Below are 17,171 nucleotides of genomic sequence, written 5' to 3'. Positions count from 1 at the left end.
AAAAACAAGAAAAATAAAGGAAATAAATAAATATATTTCTATCTGTTCTCAGTGTTCACTAGATCTCTTGCTAGAAGTGTATAGCATTTTTAGGTGTATCATTATATTGATCAAAGTAGCTAAACCTTTTAGCAGTTGATTATCTTTACAGTATTTCTATTATGTGAACACTGGTCTCCTGGTTCTGCTTACTTAATTTAGTTTCGCATCAGTTCATATGTCTTCCCAAATGTTTTTCTGAAATCATCTTAATCATTTCTTATAGCAAAATAATACTCCATTACAATCATATCACATAATTTGTTCAGCCATTTCCCATTTGATAGGCATCCCCTTTGTATTCAATTCTTTGCCACCATAAAAAGAACTACTATGAATATTTTTGTGCATATGAATCCTATTCCTTTGATCCCTTTGGTGTATAGGTCTTCTGCTGGCATTTCTAGGTCAAAGGGCTTTTTTTAGTTTTAAAGCTTTTAATAATTTTACAATTTTATAGCCCTTTGGCATAGTTAAGGTTGTTCTCCAGAATAGTAGGATTAGTTTATGACTCCAGGAGTTTACTTATTTTCCCATATCACCTCCATCATTTGGTATTTTCTTTTTCTGTCATCTTAGCCAATCTGATACTATGAGGTGATATCCTAGGGTTGTTTTAATTTGTTGGATTATAGAATTTAGAGATTAAAACTTGGACCTTTTAGGTCTAATCCAAGGTCAGATTTTCTAAAGATCCAATAAGTATTTAGGTGATGGAGTTGAGATTTAAACCTATGATTTCTGACACCAAATCCATCTTTCCTTCCATTATATCACAATGCATCTAGAAAATAAAAAGAAACAAAACATAAAAAATATTAGGATCACTAAAATAGAATATATGCCATAGGCTAATCTAATTATTCAGCAGTAGGGGGTTTTAATACATCTTAGTAGGCAGAGATACAATTACCTTGCATTTTGATTTAGGATTTCATTAAAATTTTAAACCCTTTGAAGACAGGTTAGTCTAAAGCCAGCTGCATATATTCTGTAATTTTTTTACTGTAGAAAAGAGTCATATAAAACCTACGTAGAATACATGCAGCTTAAGGGTAAGAATTCTGTAAGTCTTCATGGTTGTAGTGTGTTTGGCATCTTGTACAATAGGCATTTAAGAAAAATTTTTATTTGAATTGAATTCCCTAAATGGGGATCATATTTACTTTTTTTTAGGCTGCTGTGGCTGCTTCAGGCCTTAATACTATGCTGGAAAGTGAAGGTCAATTCACTTTCTTAGCCCCAACCAATGAAGCATTTAAGAAGATCTCTCCAGAAACCCTGAACCGTATTCTGGGTGATCCTGAAGCACTGAAAGGTAGGTGGTCCCCTCATCAAAGAAATCAAAGCCTGGTGTCAAAGTTAGTGGCTGTATTTGAAGATAGTGTTTTGGTAATAGCAGTTATCATTATCATTATTATTACTATTGATAGTAATAATAATAATAATCTTATACTGAAAGTCCTCATTGGTTTATAAAGATGATACAAGTTCTGGCAAGTCTTTTTAAGTTACAAGGCTTTCTTTCAGTACAAACTCAGCAGACTGTGTCCGTCAACAAGAGTCAATCTAGTTAATTAGCTCAGAAAAGACTCATCACCAAAAGTTTGACTCCTAAGTAGTTACAGTGCATGAGCATCTCCAAAAGAGTGGAGGGTTTCTCCCCTATGAAAGTCATAACCCTTTCCTTTAAGATCATGAATCTATTCAAATTAAAAATGTTTCCCAAAATAGCTGGCTTATAAATTATTGTATAAGTATTATTCATATGATTCTCATTTAACCATGTGAGAGATGTAGTTCAGCTAAACTTAGGAATGCATGCATAAAAGCATAGTAAATACAAGATCATAGTCAGAGTTGGAAAAGACTTTGAAGGTTATATTGTATGACCTTATTTGACAGTTAAAGAAACTGAGGCCCACAGGGATTAATTAACTTGTTGCAGTACACAGTTAATAAGTACATAGGCATATAAAGTGTGTACCTTGACAGACACACTTGGAATTTTTGCATATTTTAGGCAAATATTTATTCAATGTTTGAACTCAATAATAAAGGACCTTGTATTTGTTTGTCAAAGGAAACTAAATTAAACAATTTTTTTCACAAACTTTACTTAAAAACACAAGCCTTAAAAGTGAGATAGTAAATTTCCAGTCTTTTAGAGACAGTGTGTGCCTGAATCTACCTGACATACCCATACAGATCTAATACCCAGGAATGAGTAGCAGTATTGCCATTTGAATGCAGTGGTTGTGACTCCAACTTCAGAACTCTTTACACTTCATTTTTCTGCCTCTTCTAAAAAATCTATCCAAAATCCAGAGGAGTTAAGCCAGGTAAAGGAGGAAGAGTTTCAAATCAGAATAGGCTGAATTCACTTCCCCTGAGGTAACTTGAGCAATAAGTCAGTCAAGAGTCAGATGTAGTTCCACCGTGCTCCTGAAGGACTGAGCAGAGAGTTTAACATCAGAATCGGTAATAAAGGCAACAAAGTCTTTTTAACTTCCTGTCAATTCATTCGTCTTGAATCTTTCACATTCTTGCAAAGGTGGAAAAGGAACCAGGAAAATATGGGAGCAGTCTTGTTATTAATAGAATATATAGGACCCACACAATAACATACTATTAGAGCTAAAAGAGACTTTAAAACCCATTTTGTGCTATTTCCTCATTTTACAGATGAGAAGCCTAAGGTCCAGACAGCATATGTTGTTTATCCTGGACCATACGACACCGTACATGATAGACTTGTTTTCTGACTTCAGGTTCAGGTCTCTTTCTAATACACTCTAATACCTTCAACCATATTCAGTTTTGGATGTTGTTGAGTCCTTGTCCCTCTGACAAGTGAGTCAGCCTTAAAGCATTCAGATCTGCCCTAGAGAGATAGGCAAAAGTAGCACTGGTACAGGTATTAGATTTAGAGTCTAGGTAACTAAAGTCCATCCCAGAATAGGGCTGGGTTCCAAAGTTTCTAGCAGATGCTACATTCAACAAGCATTCACATGCCCTTCCATGGAAATGAAAACACCAAACAATAGGAAAAGCTCTTCCCAGGCTCCTTTGGTGGAGCAAAAAGAACCAAATCACTCTCCAATGCTATAACTTCCCCCACTGATGACTGTCATGTTTCTATTCCCATATTCTATAGTAAGAGGAAATGTGCAACAACATGAGAATACAAAATTATGCTCTACAGTTAAGAAGAACCAAAACCAGTCAGGAATCAAGAAATCCAACAAGAATTTATCAAGCACTTATGTGCCAGGCAAGCCCAGTGGTGACAGTGTTAAACTGGTTCTAATTCCACGACTTCACCATTACTGGCTGTTCATAAAGTATATACCATTTGTGTGTGTGCATGTGTGTGTATGCACGCATATGCACACATATGTGTTTGTTTGATGACCCTAAGCCAAACCAACACCAATACCACATCTGTGTTCCTGTGTTTATACCTATCTACCACAAGAAAACAGAAGGGAAGGAGACCTGAGACCAGACAACTCAGGTTCCCTTGTGTCTCATATCTTCTAAACTCTCTATTCATTTTTCCAATACTCTCACTCTTTTGACTCATATCAAATGCTATCTCTTTTTACCAGCAATGTTGTTCTCCTTCCAAAATCAGTTTTTTCCCTGGTAGCATAATTATTCACTAGTACTGGTTTAGAAGTCATTTATTTCAGTTTCCTCATCTCCAAAATGAGAGAATTAAGAAAAATCCCTTCTTTGTTGTTTAAATCTTATGAACTTCTGAATCATATTCAGGTGGGTCCTTTCTTAGCCCTCCCATTATAGATGCAGCAGTATCCAATGCATATGACACTATCCATCAGCACAGCGATGACAATTGCCTGTGATCATTCTCCATCTTCTAGCATGTTGCGATCCTGCTCTATCAATAATGTAGGTTTGTGATATTTCAGTTCTTGCTTTCAGATGTCTTGTTTTTTTTCCAGACTTATTAAAGAACCACATCCTGAAATCAGCCATGTGTGCTGAAGCCATCATTGCAGGAATGTCCATGGAGACTCTGGGGGGCAACACCCTGGAGGTGGGTTGTAATGGTGATGTACTCACTATTGATGGGAAAGCCATCATTTCAAACAAGGACAACTTGGCAACTAATGGAGTCATCCATTATGTGGATGACCTACTGATCCCAGACTCAGGTAAAGTTTGATAATAGCTAAGAGTTAAGTTTTCCAAGACATCATTATCCTAAATTCTCTGGACTTTCTCTGCATTGGTGTTCTTTATAGGAGATTGTTGCTTCCCAATATAACATTTTTACTGATGTGTGATGTGTCTTAAGAATGGAGGAACATCATTTAAAAATTTGAAACCAGCTTTTGTTTTCTCTTTTAGCTAAGACTCTAATGGAATTGGCTACTGAGTCTGACGTTTCTACATCCATTGATCTTTATAAACAAGCTGGCCTTATTTCCCATCTTTCTGGAACAGAAAGCTTGACCCTTCTTGCTCCTCTGAATTCTGCATTCAAAGGTAAAGTTGACACAAAAAAAATGGCTTGATAGTTTAGAGAGTAAAGACTCTCTCTCCACTACCAACCTCTTCCCCATTGCTCCATTTCAAATAATGAGTACAATACACATGGGATCTTAGCTTCATTAAATAATTTGTACTTTAATGCCACAGAGAGAGGAGGTACTAATCTGGGTAAATTTAAGACTTTTTGGTGTTTTAATCAGTAAAAAATGTGTGAGAAAAAGGTGACTGAGAATCACTTCTTTAAAAAATAGAGTCTGTGTATTCTGGGCAAAGATCATTTATTTTTAGGGGTGGCTAGGTAGCTCAGTGGATCAAGCACCGGCCCTGGAGTCAGGAGTACCTGGGCTCAAATCCGGTCTCAGACACTTAATAATTACCTAGCTGTGTGGCCTTGGGCAAGCCACTTAACCCCATTTGCCTTGCAAAAACCTAAAAAAAATTATTTATTTTTGTGTACTTTGTTTATGAGATCATTTGAGAGATATAATGGTAAGTAAGGGATGCAGTTTATGACATAGTGAATAGAAGGCTACCTTGAAGTCAGGAAGAGGTAGGTTAAAATCCTGCCTCTGACACTACTGGCATATGCCATTCAAGTCATTTAATCTCTCAATGCCCCAGACAACTATCCAAGAATATGCTACAAATGAGATTGTTTTCTGTACACTGGAGGAAAGAATTTCCATTTTGGCTCTTCCCCAAACCAAAAAAATCACAAGTCTGGATCGTAAACACCCTAAAGTGTAGTCAATCAATTTCATTTCTTATAAGAGTCATGACATTGGAGGAAGGAAGCAAAGCATTTTCAACCTTTGAGTGCTTTCTAAACTTCCTATTCAAAACTTATCACCTTGACCCTAGCCATTCTCTGGATATCTTCACAGTTAGATTCCAGAATTTGGTAAAGTTAAACTTTAGGATCTGATTCTTCTACACTCAAGAGTCAGATAATGAATTTTTAAATTTCAGTGAGTGGCAGGTGTTTTTACTATATTCAGTTTGTTTGTTGATTGTAAAAAAAAATATACCTCACTGAACCTTAATAAATATTCTCTTACAGATGGTGTCCCTTATGTCGATGCCAATATGAAGAATTTGCTTCTGAATCACATTATTAAAGACCAGCTGTCTTCCAAGTATCTGTACCATGGACAGACCCTTGACACTCTAGGTGGCAAGAAACTGCGAGTTTTTGTTTATCGTAATGTAAGTTCTGATATTATTTTATATGTTTGTAATTGTGCTCCTTCTTTGGACAAGTTTCATGGATTGTCAGATTGTCATCTTATCTCTGTATATTAGTAGAATGGGGAGAAATAGTAGAGGGATCTTATATTAAAAAATGTTTGTGCGAGCTAGGGAAAAAAATTCCTGAAGATAATGTAGGAATCAGACCTTATTTTGGGAATATAAGATTCTTGCAGAACTTTGAAGATAACTTAGACACAATATCTGCCTAGGAGAATTGAAGCAAAGGAATATAGAAACATTCTACCACTGTCAATTCATATTCTACTTATATTTATATTCCTTTTTTTAAAACCATGCTTTTTTAGTTAGCAGTCCTTATTTGGCACTCATATATTTAATAGGTCTATCCTTTGCCCTTCCCTAATCAGCATAGGCAGTGTGTTTATAAAAATTTTGGATGATAGGAAGATGAACAAAAATAACTAACATATAACAATGGCAAAAATGGGGTTATAAAGGATTTTGAAAAACCTCAATAGTTAGCTGAATATATAATTAGAATTAAATAGGGATAAATGGGGGGGGGTTAGGTGGTGCAATGGATAGTGCACCGGCCTTGGAGTCAGGAGTACCTGGGTTCAAATCTGACCTCAGACACTTAATAATTACCTAGCCATGTGGCCTTGGGCAAGCCACTTAACCCCATTGCCTTGAAAAATCTAAAAAAAATAGGGATAAATATCAAGTCCTACACTTAAGGCTGAAAAAAAAAATCAACTGTATAAAATGAAAGATGTAGCTAGTCAAAAGTATATGTGAAAAAGACTTTTTTTGCAAGGCAATGGGATTAAATGGCTTGCCCAAAGCCATACAGCTAGGTAATTATTAACTAGGGTTTTCTAAGTGCTCTATCCATTGTGCCACCTAGCTGCCCCCGAAAAAGACTTTCAATCAGATTTTAGTAGCATGATTGTTGATCCAAAACCAGATAACCTCAACTTGCTTTGATCCACACCTATTATTTCACTGATATCATAAATACAAGTTTTGACTTGTATTTCCATAGCTACAGATTGACTGATCATCAATAGCATACAGTCTTAGAAAATTGCTTAAGAAATCGAGAAGCTAAATTACTTGTCCATGGTCACACAAACAGTATATAAGAGAAGCAAAAATTTAACCCAGTTTTCCTGACTCCAAGTCTGACTATATACTACCTCACAATATAATCTTAGACTGAATTAATTGAAGCATTGTGTCAGAACAAGGGAAATGTATTCTGCTGTATTCTACCCTTATCAGACCTCATCTGTCCAGAAGAATTGGAAATCAAGCCATATGGCAATCACTTGAAAGAACTGTAGATATTAGACCTAGAGAGGACAGACCTTAGGTAGGGTGGGATATACTATGGAACATAACTCTCTTTTATAAATTAGACTAGATGACTGATGAGGTCCTTTCCAATTCTCAAATTCTTTGATTCTGTAATTCTATGATGTATGAAAAGAGCTAGGATGTGGCAGAATCATTTATTCCAAGTAACAATGAATAACAAGCATACATTGGCTTCCACTCCATAAAAGGAAAGTTTCCTAATTCTTAGAACTCTTTAAAAGTAAAATGGGCTGGGGGCAGAGCCAAGATGGCAACAGGAGAGGACCATCTCCTAGGTGCTCTCAATCAAAACTTACAAACTAAAGACTCTAAATTTTTGAGAGACAGAATTCACAGAGGGATACAGTGAGGCAGTTCTCCAACCCAAGGTAAGCTGGAGAAGAGCAGAAAGGCTTGGCTCCATGGGGTCAGAGGGGTGGCCCACCAGAGGGGTGGCCTGCTAGAGCCAATGGCAGTGAAGGTAGTTTCCTGACCTAGACCCCAGGGAGCAGCAAGCACAACTTGGGGGATCAGCAGGGGACCCTCTACCCGAGTGAGCACGTGAAGCCCAGCCCTCAGGGCACATAGCAAGCAGGTTGTGGCAGCTCAGATCCAGAAACTGGAAGCAGGCAGAGCTGGTAAGCAGGAGCTCCCAGGGCATGAGTGCTGAGACTAGGGAGGGGACTGGAGAGAGATTGCTGAGCTCTGTCCTCTGTCCCTGGAACAGGACTCTGGAGTTCTGACCACATTCAGATCCTGATTGCAGTCTAGGCCCCCCATAGAACAGTAGGGACTCCCCACTTCAGCCCCATGGCAGAGGGGTGCACTTATGGTCATTCACAGACCAGGAGGGAAGACAGAGCCTCACACACTTGAAAGCTCAGGAACCACCCCAAAACCAGGCACAGGCTAGATAAATGAGTAAACAGAGAAAAAAGAGGAACACTATTGAGAAATACTTTGCCTGTGATCCCAAGAAGGATCAAAACACTCAATCTGAAGATGAGGAAGCACAAGCTCCTGCATCTAAAGACTCCAAGAAAAACAAAAATTGGGATCAGATGATGACAGAGCTCAAAAAAGACTTTGAAAATCAAATGAAGGAGATAAAAGAAAAATTGAGAAAAGAAATGAGAGAGATCAGGAAATACATGAAAATGAAGTCAGCAGCTTAGTCAAGGAGATCCAAAAAAATGCTGAAGAAAATAACATGCTAAAAACCAGCATAAGTCAAATGGATAAAACAGTTCAAAAAGTTATTGAGGAGAAGAATGCTTTAAAAAGCAGAACTGGCCAGATGGAAAAAGAGATAAGAAAGCTCTCTGAGGAAAACAAATCCTTCAGACAAAGAATGGAACTGAGGGAGGTTACTGATTTTACGAGAAATCAGGAATCAATACTTCAAAACCAAAAGAATGAAAAATTAGAAGAAAATATGAAACATCTCATTGAAAAAGCAACTGCTATGGAAAACAGATTTAGGAAACATAATTTAAAAATTATTGGAATACCTGAAAGTCATGACCAGGAAAAGAGCCTTGACATCATTTTCAAAGAATTACTGCACGAAAATTGCCCTGATATCCTAGAAGCAGAAGGCAAAATAGAAATGGAGAGAATCCACCAATACCCCTGAGAAAGAGACTGAAAAAAAAAACAACCTCCAGGAATATTATAGCCAACTTCCAGAACTCCCAAGTCAAAGAGAAAATATTACAAGCAGCCAGAAGGACACAATTCAAATATCATGGAACTGCAGTCAGGATCACACAGGACTTAACAGCAACTACATTAAAAGCTCATAGGGTTGGAATATAGTACTCTGGAAGGCAAAAGGGCTTAGAATGCAACTGAGAATCAACTACGCAGCAAAACTTAACATCCTCTTCCAGGGGAAAAGAATGGACTTTCAGTGAACTAGGGGAATTTCAAATGTCCCTGTTGAAATGGCCAGAGCTGAACAGAAGGTTTGATCTTCAAATACAGGACTCAAGTGAAGCATAGAGAGTGGAAGAGAAGGGGAAAATATGAGGGACTCAATGATGATGAACTACATGTGTTCCTATATAGAAAAATGGTACTGATAATACTCATATGAACCTTCTCATTTAATAGAGCAGGTAGAAGGAGCTTTTATAGATGAAGCACAGGAGAAAGCTGAATTTGAAGATATATTGTGGTGTAAAAATGGAGTCAATAGATAAAATGGAAATGTAATGGGAGAAAGAAAAAGAAGGGGAGGAATAGGATAAGATATTTCATATAATAAGATTTTTCTTTATTACAATGAGCTATTGCAATGATTTGGAAGGGGGGAAGGCAAGGGGGAATGAGGGAATCTTTGCTCTCATCAGAGGTGGCAAGGAGAGGAAACAGCATATATACTCAATGGGGTATAGACATTTGTAGTAAGAAGGAGAGAAGGGGGACAGGGGAAGGGGGGGGATGATGAAGGAGAAGATGGACCATGTGGACCATGGGAGGAGAGTGATCAGATATAACCCATTTTCTTTTTTACTTCTTACAAGGGGCTAGGATTGGATGTCCTGTCTGGGACCATAGGACTGGGTGGGTGCTAGGCCTAAGGGGTGGTATGTGGGCTCAGGGCTTCTTGGCCCCAGGACCAGGGATCTGTCTGCTTCACCACTCAGCTACCCTACAGCAGAGTCAGAGTGAAAGGAGAGAGAAAATATACTACATGGTAGTGGAGAAGTATGAATGGAGGGAGTTGCAATCAGCAATTGCAACGGTGGAAAAATATGGAAGTAACTTTTGTGATGGATTTATCATAAAGAACGTGATCCACCCATGACAGAGCTGGTGGTGTTGGAACACAGACTGAAGCACAATTTTACTATTAATATTATTATTATTTTGGGGGGGTTGCAGGGAAAATGGGGCTGGGTGGCTTGCCTGGGGTCGCACAGCTGGGTGATTGTTGGATGTCTGAGGCTGGATTTGGACCCAGGTGCTCCTGGCCCAAGGGCCAGTGCTCTGTCTGCCACTCAGCCGCTCCTGCTACTACTACTACTACTACTATTATTATTATTATTACTATTCTATTATTATTATTACTATTCTATTTTTTTACTATTATTACTATTCTATTACTATTCTTTTTTTTTGGATTTTGCAGGGCAATGGGGTTGGGGTAGGTTGCACGGGATCACACAGATGGGTGATTGTTAGGTGTCTGGGGCTAGATTTGGGCTCGAGTGCTCCTGGCTCCAGGGCCGGTGCTCCATCCACTGTGCCACCTGGCCATACCTACAATTATTATTGTTATTTTTCTTTCATTTTCATTTTCATTTTTTTCTCTCTCCCCCTTTACTTTATCATCCACGTGGGTCCATATTTTTTGTGGGGGAGGGCATTTTATGTTTGCTCTTAAACAAGAATATTTTAGTAATGTATAAAAATTATTTGTACAAAATAAGAATAAATAAACAAACAAACAAACAAATAAATAAACACATGAGGAGGGGGGAAAAAGTAAAATGGGCTGCTATGGAAAGCAATGATTTTTCCCATGACCAGTGGATTCTAAATAAAGATTGGGTGAATACTGGCTGAAGATGTTATAGAAGAAATTCCTGTTCAGGTACAGGTTGGACAAAATGACCTTTGAGGTTCAATCTAATGTTGAGATTCTATTATCTTATGTATCCTATATCTATTATCCTATATATTCTATTACCCTGGGTGATTTTGAGAAACCAAGCACATTATTCTGAAATTCAAAAGAGATAAGACAAGCAAAAAGTTAATACTTTGCCTCAATAAATATAATTTTTGAGTCAATAAATATAATTTTCATGTACTAAGTATTTCTAAGAAACATAAATGGAGTCAGAAAGACTAGAGTTTGAAGCCTGCCTCAGGAATTTACATCTGTACTCAGGGCAATCTCTCTGTGACTTAGTTTCCTTCTCTATACAATGGGGATAGCAAAAGCACCTACATCACAGGTATGTTGTGGTGATCATATTAATTACCATATCTATAAAAAGCATTTTATAAACCTTAAAGCACCATTTAAAAGTAGATATTATTAAAAATGACCATAATTGAACCAATACTTGAGGACAAATTTGTCCAAATTCAATCTATTAATTTGATAACTAAAGGACAAATTGATACTCATCCTGGTATCTTTTTTTAATGTTACTTACTTTATATCTTCCTAAATAAATCCTTTTTTCAGTTTCTTTGAATTCAACAACAATATAACAAATACATTTACGATGTATTAAAGCACTGTGGAGTAAACTGGGTAGTGTAATGATTAAAGTATCAGCCCTGGAGTCAGGAGGACCTGAGTTCAACTTCGACCTTAGGCACTTGACATGTATTAACCATATGACCCTTGGCAAGTCACAATGCCAAATGCCTAGCACCCTCCTCCCCAAAATATTGTGATGGTTATCAAGGGCATTAGGAGTTTGCCATCTAATGATCACAATGTGGCATGTAAAAAATTAAATGTTAGAGCATTAGTAGAATCTTGGAAGGCAAAAGAGAGGTTCAGACAAAGTTTTATGAGAAATTTTAAGAAGGAAATTTCACTACCCGTAGAGAAAAGTGAGGAAGAATAATCTAGGAAAGTTGCATGAAGAAGTTAGAACCTGAGATAACCTTAAAAGGAGAAGAATCTCAATAGACATAAATTAGAATGAGATCAAGGAGTGGGTAATCATCCAATTTGTAGAATGTGTGAAGAGGAAGAATATGAAATCAAAATAAACCTAGGTGTATCCCAGATTGTGACATACCACAAATGCCAGGCTAAACTCTTTCCCCTTCTCTCAAGATGGTGGACAAAAACCCCCCAAAGCCTCCAAAGGAAAAGAAGGTCAGAAAGGAAAAAAAGGAAAGGAAGGCCAAAAAGGAAGATGGGGCTGAAAAGGTGGTGAAAAAACCTCGAAAGCATTGCAGTCGAAACCCAGTCTTGGCCCAAGGGGTCAGCAGATACTCCAGGTCTGCAATGTATTCCTGCAGAGCCATGTACAAGCAGAAATATGCTGCACCAAAAACCTGGATTGAAAGGAAAAAGAAAGACAGGGTGCCTGCTGCTATCTCAAAGCCAGTTGGTGGTGATAAAAATGAAGGAAACCAAGTGGTAAAGATTCGCAAAATGCCCAGGTATTACCCTACTGAAGATGTTCTGAGAAAACTACTAAGTCATGGCAAAAAACCCTTCAGCCAGCATGTGAGGAAACTTCACTCTAGCATCACCCTAGGCACAGTTCTGATTATGCTCACTGGCTGCCACAGGGGCAAACGTGTGGTTTTCCTGAAGCAGCTGGCTACTGGTTTGCTACTGGTGACTGGACCTCTGACCATCCATTGGGTTCCTCTACGAAGGACCCATCAGAAATTTGTCATTGCCACCTCTACTAGGGTTAACCTTTCTAGTGTAAAAATTCCAAATCATCTTACTGATGCTTACTTTAAGAAGAAGAGGCTCTGTAAACCCAGACACCAAGAAGGAGAGATTTTTGACACAGAGAAAGAGAAATATGAGATTACAGAGCAGCACAAGGCTGATCAGAAAGCAGTGGACTCTCAGCTCCTGCCCAAAATCAAGAAAATTCCTCAGCTCTGCAGTTACCTGCATTCTATATTCTCTCTCTCCAATGGAGTTTATGCTCACAAATTGGTGTTTTAAATGCCTTGCAGAGAACTCTTATTCAAGTATTTGCAATAGCAAAAAAAAAAAAATGCCAAGCTAAGAAGTTTATATCATGTCCTATGGGAGATGCATTAAGGATATTTGAACAGGAGATTTATATACTCATTTTTATTGTTTTTTCTCATACAGGAATGCCTTGCATTCTTTTAACCTTGATGATCCTTTCTGATATACCAGTTGAGATTCAGGAAATGAGTTTGTTCCCCAAAATCATGTCTGAATCTGATGTCATAGATGAGAGTCAGGGATTCTAAGAAGAATATAAATAAATAGCCTTTTCCTCCCTTTCCACTATCATTACTTTCACAGAGTCTGTGTATTGAGAACAGTTGCATTGCAGCCCATGACAAAAGAGGAAGATTTGGTACCCTGTTTACTGTGGACCAGATGTTGACACCACCAGTAGGGACCATCATGGATGTTCTTAAAGTTGACAACCGTTTCAGGTGACATATATTTCTTCTTTCTTCATCTCTTTGCATTTAATATTATGACAATTGTCTGAAATTTTCATGGGCTCAGTTTCCCTTCTTCTTTTCTTCCATTCCACCTTCCTTCCCTCTATCTTAAGTATTTATGTTATTTACAGTCTTTTGTGAACTTGACTAATGGAAATGTGGAAAGGATGGATGGCATGCCTAGAATAAGATATAAAGGCCTCTAACATAACCTTCTCAGAATGATCTCTGAATTCCTAGGAATATAACTTCATTCACAGTGATAAAATGCAAAGAAAATGCTACCCTCTACTGTTTTAAGTATCTAGTAAATTGAAGATATCTAATTTTTTCCAATCTTTTTCTCAGTTTATTTCCCTTTTCTTCCTTCTCTAGCAATATGGTATAATGCAGCTAAATTTGCTTCCCATTCCCTTCTTTAAAGCCCCCATAATTTGTATTCAATTGTTATTTTCACTTAATTGTTTCTAAATTGCTTGTTACTTCATCATTTGATGCATTTACATCCCTTCAGTTACATTCCTCATAATAAAGCACAACTGGCAGCAAGATTGCTAAAGCTAATAAAATTTTAAACACAATAGAAACCATGAACACACTAAATGTTCTGATTCCTGAGGGGCCTCCTTAGTGTGTGGTTTATTTGCACCTCTTTTCGTCCTTCTTACTGTCATCCCTTTGAGGGTACAGTCGTTTGACTGACCATGTTATTGGCAGCAGGATTCTTCACTAGACAGAGAAGAAGCTGGGGTGGGGGAGGGGAGCAGGAGTGAGAAAAGGTCAAATTCAAACCAGACAGTGGTTCTTTTTAAGGGGCTCTGACAAAAATTTTAACAGGGAAGGCTACATTTTACCTATTCTCCCCCATTCTCTGTGGAAAATTGAGAACTAAGTCCCCACCGCCTCCCCTCCCACAAAAGTTCTCTAATTGCTATTACCTCTGTCTTTCCCCAGCATGTTAGTAGCTGCTATTCAAACTGCAGGACTGACAGAAACCCTCAACAGAGAAGGTGCCTACACCTTCTTTGCACCAACGAATGAAGCCTTCCAGGCCCTGCCACAAGGGGAGCTAAAAAAACTCATGGGTATGTACTTCATATTACCACACATTCAGGAAGGACACCTGAGGAGATGTTTTCTCTCAGGGATTTACTTAATAAGTGTTTGTTCCCTTCCCCAACTGTGGTTCTTATGAGGAAAAAAAATTGGAAGTCTTCCAAAACTATACATAAGGTCACTTCAAGTTATGTCCATTTAGCAGCTGAAATGAAGTCTTTTTTTAGAAGGTGAGTAGAAAGCTACCTACCCTCTGATACTTACTTACATTCTTTTCCTTCTTTGTTGCTTTGATTTAGTTTGGTTTTTTTTTCCCTTGGTGAATTTGTGATATCATCCATGTGTGGAACTTCCAATGTGGAAGCTTCCTCTGTAATACAGATCACCAACTCTTCAATGGAAATAGTATCATCTTAGATAGTTGCTTGAGGGCTTAGCCTTGGTCATGAAGCTAGAATGTGTCACAGGTGCTACCTGAACCCAGGAACTTCCTTATTCCAAGGTCGGTTCAATATTCACTGGATTGTGTTTCTTCTCTCCCTCTTTCTTGTATTTAGGGGAGTGGGGTAGAGAGAGGAAGGAGTTTGGTTTAGTTTGGAGATTTCATAATTTTTAGCGAGCTCTTTTAGTGAATGGGACACTGAGAAGGTAAATAATTTTTTCAGAATCCCACAACCAATAGCTGTCAGAGGCAAAATTCTCTCTACCTGGTTTTGAAGTATACAGCAACCACTACATCACACTTCTTTGTCCTACTTCTTAGTTATTAACTAGTACTTAATAGTTTTAGAGTCAAAGATCTGTCAGGAAAGCCCCTGTCTGCTTCCCCCTTCCTCCAGACAGATCTATCTCAACTCATCCCAGGTTAGTGAGTCTTTTCTTTTTTTTATATCAACATGAACAATTAGGGATTACTTTATCCACACTCTGAAACTCATATTCCAATATTATTCCTTTGGCCATTTTATGATAGGAAAGCAGAAATTTCATTTGTAGGTCCTTAAAGGGCTGAACTTGAATCCTCTAACTTCTCACCAAAATCCTCTAACCTCTCACCAAACCAACAGTCTTCATGGATCAGTTAATCATTGTCCAGTAAGCCCCTTTATTCATATTCCTAAAGAGGATGCCTTCACTTTCATTCTAAACACAATTTATTTATGTTTCATCTCTCCAATAAGAAACAAATGTTTCATAATGTAGATAAGGATTATTGGGCCTCCATTTGTGATAATATAATCAGGGAAGAGGAAAAGAAGATGGTTCTCTACTTTTTTCTTGTGTTATAAAAGCTATAAATCTATTTTCTATTTCCTTACCCATACACAAAGCTAAATCTAAATCAATCATGGTGCCCCAATATCTCCAGGCAAAAATCTATCTTAATTTTGTAATGATCTATGCCATTCTAATGTTTATGTGTAGTATCATCAGATTTGGAAGAAGGGGCGCCAGAGATCAACTACCCCAACTCTCTCATTCTACAGACAAGAAAATGAAGGTGTAAAAAGGCATTCCCTAAGAATTTCCTTAATCCTCCTAGGGTTATATTTGCCTAAGAGTACACAAATAGCAAGTACAAGAGTTGATATTTGAACCCAGAAGGCAACATTGTCAGAGGTATAAAGGGAAGAGCAAAGTCAGAGAATCCACATTAAAATCTCATTTATTATATGTATAACCTTGTAAAAAATCATTTAAATTTCATGGAAGTCAGTTTCCTTAGCTATAAAAGGCTTGAATTAAAGAATCACTGAGGTCTTTCTTGGTTCTGAATCTATAAATATATGGTTATATGTGAATATTAACTATATTTTAAACATCTGACCCACTCCCAGTCTAATAATTCCAAATCCAATGCTCTTGCTACTTCCTGACACTGCCTCCAATGTAGTCCCTCAGTGTATGGTCAGATAAATATACACAAAAACTCAATAATAAAATATATCCAGGTCTTGAGAGACTTTAGATTTCCTCAGTTCTTCTGATTTTGGCTATACACAGTCTATACTCAGATCCATTCATGTATGTAGAATCTTGCCCCTTTGTGCTTAAAAGTTCAATTGCTTACTAATAATATGAGTTTTGCAAAGCCTGAGTGAGTTCTCCACCACCACTAAAACCTACTATCTTCTCAGATGAAAGGTATTATAAAAGTATAAATGAGCTATAAATGACCAATAGAGAAATCCATCCATTTGGCTGATAATATATCAGATTCAATTGAGATCAGGAGACAGTAATTTTTAAAAAATCATGTTTGATTTCAGAAGCATCTGTGTAGCCTTATTGATATAAGCCTAAGCAATGAGATGTTTTACTTACTTGGCCAAAATAACTGATATAGTTCAATAGGAATGCTGGACTGTAATGATCAGGAGGCACTATAATGGTAATACCCTTTATTCCCAGATAACAGCTGTTTTTTCTTCTAAGTTCACCCATCAGGAAATGAGAATCTTGAAGAAAAAATTCATTTGAACTTAGAAAGCATAAATATATTACTACTGTATATACCTAGTGGTAGCCACTTTTCTGATGAAGCATCCCAGATGTGGAAGCTGGAAAAGTCCCTGACTTTTTGAAGCAAATATTTAGTTCCAGAAAACATGAGTCATGCTTGTAGAGGTGTATGACTTAACTCATTCCCAGCTTCAGAAGTGCAGTGAGCATCAAAACTAAGTAGGTTAGAGCATAACTAGATCACAATTTTACACAATATTTCACATATTGGACCCATTACTCTGAGCTGCCATTAGACAAATGCACCCCATTGTTCATCTCAAGGCACTATAGTTTTGTTAGAAAAGTATAAGACTGCAAATTTTAATATA

The 17,171-nt window shown here is 37.5% G+C and overlaps 1 protein-coding gene and 1 pseudogene across 1 annotated transcript in view; both read left to right on the top strand.

Annotated features, from left to right (window-relative positions):
* TGFBI (transforming growth factor beta induced) overlaps positions 1-17,171 on the top strand; it is a 61,334-nt gene that overhangs the window by 31,016 nt on the left and 13,147 nt on the right. The window contains exons 7-12 of the mRNA XM_074213504.1: positions 1,216-1,357; positions 4,008-4,220; positions 4,417-4,554; positions 5,621-5,766; positions 13,133-13,269; positions 14,236-14,366. Coding sequence (XP_074069605.1) covers positions 1,216-1,357; positions 4,008-4,220; positions 4,417-4,554; positions 5,621-5,766; positions 13,133-13,269; positions 14,236-14,366 — 907 coding nt within the window. The remainder of the gene's footprint in view (positions 1-1,215; positions 1,358-4,007; positions 4,221-4,416; positions 4,555-5,620; positions 5,767-13,132; positions 13,270-14,235; positions 14,367-17,171) is intronic.
* LOC141506598 (large ribosomal subunit protein eL6 pseudogene) lies at positions 9,594-13,125 on the top strand (annotated as a pseudogene).

Source organism: Macrotis lagotis, chromosome 1, assembly GCF_037893015.1.
Source record: "Macrotis lagotis isolate mMagLag1 chromosome 1, bilby.v1.9.chrom.fasta, whole genome shotgun sequence".
In the NCBI taxonomy this organism is placed as follows: Eukaryota; Metazoa; Chordata; class Mammalia; order Peramelemorphia; family Peramelidae; genus Macrotis; species Macrotis lagotis.
This window is presented reverse-complemented; position numbering and strand designations above follow the sequence as displayed.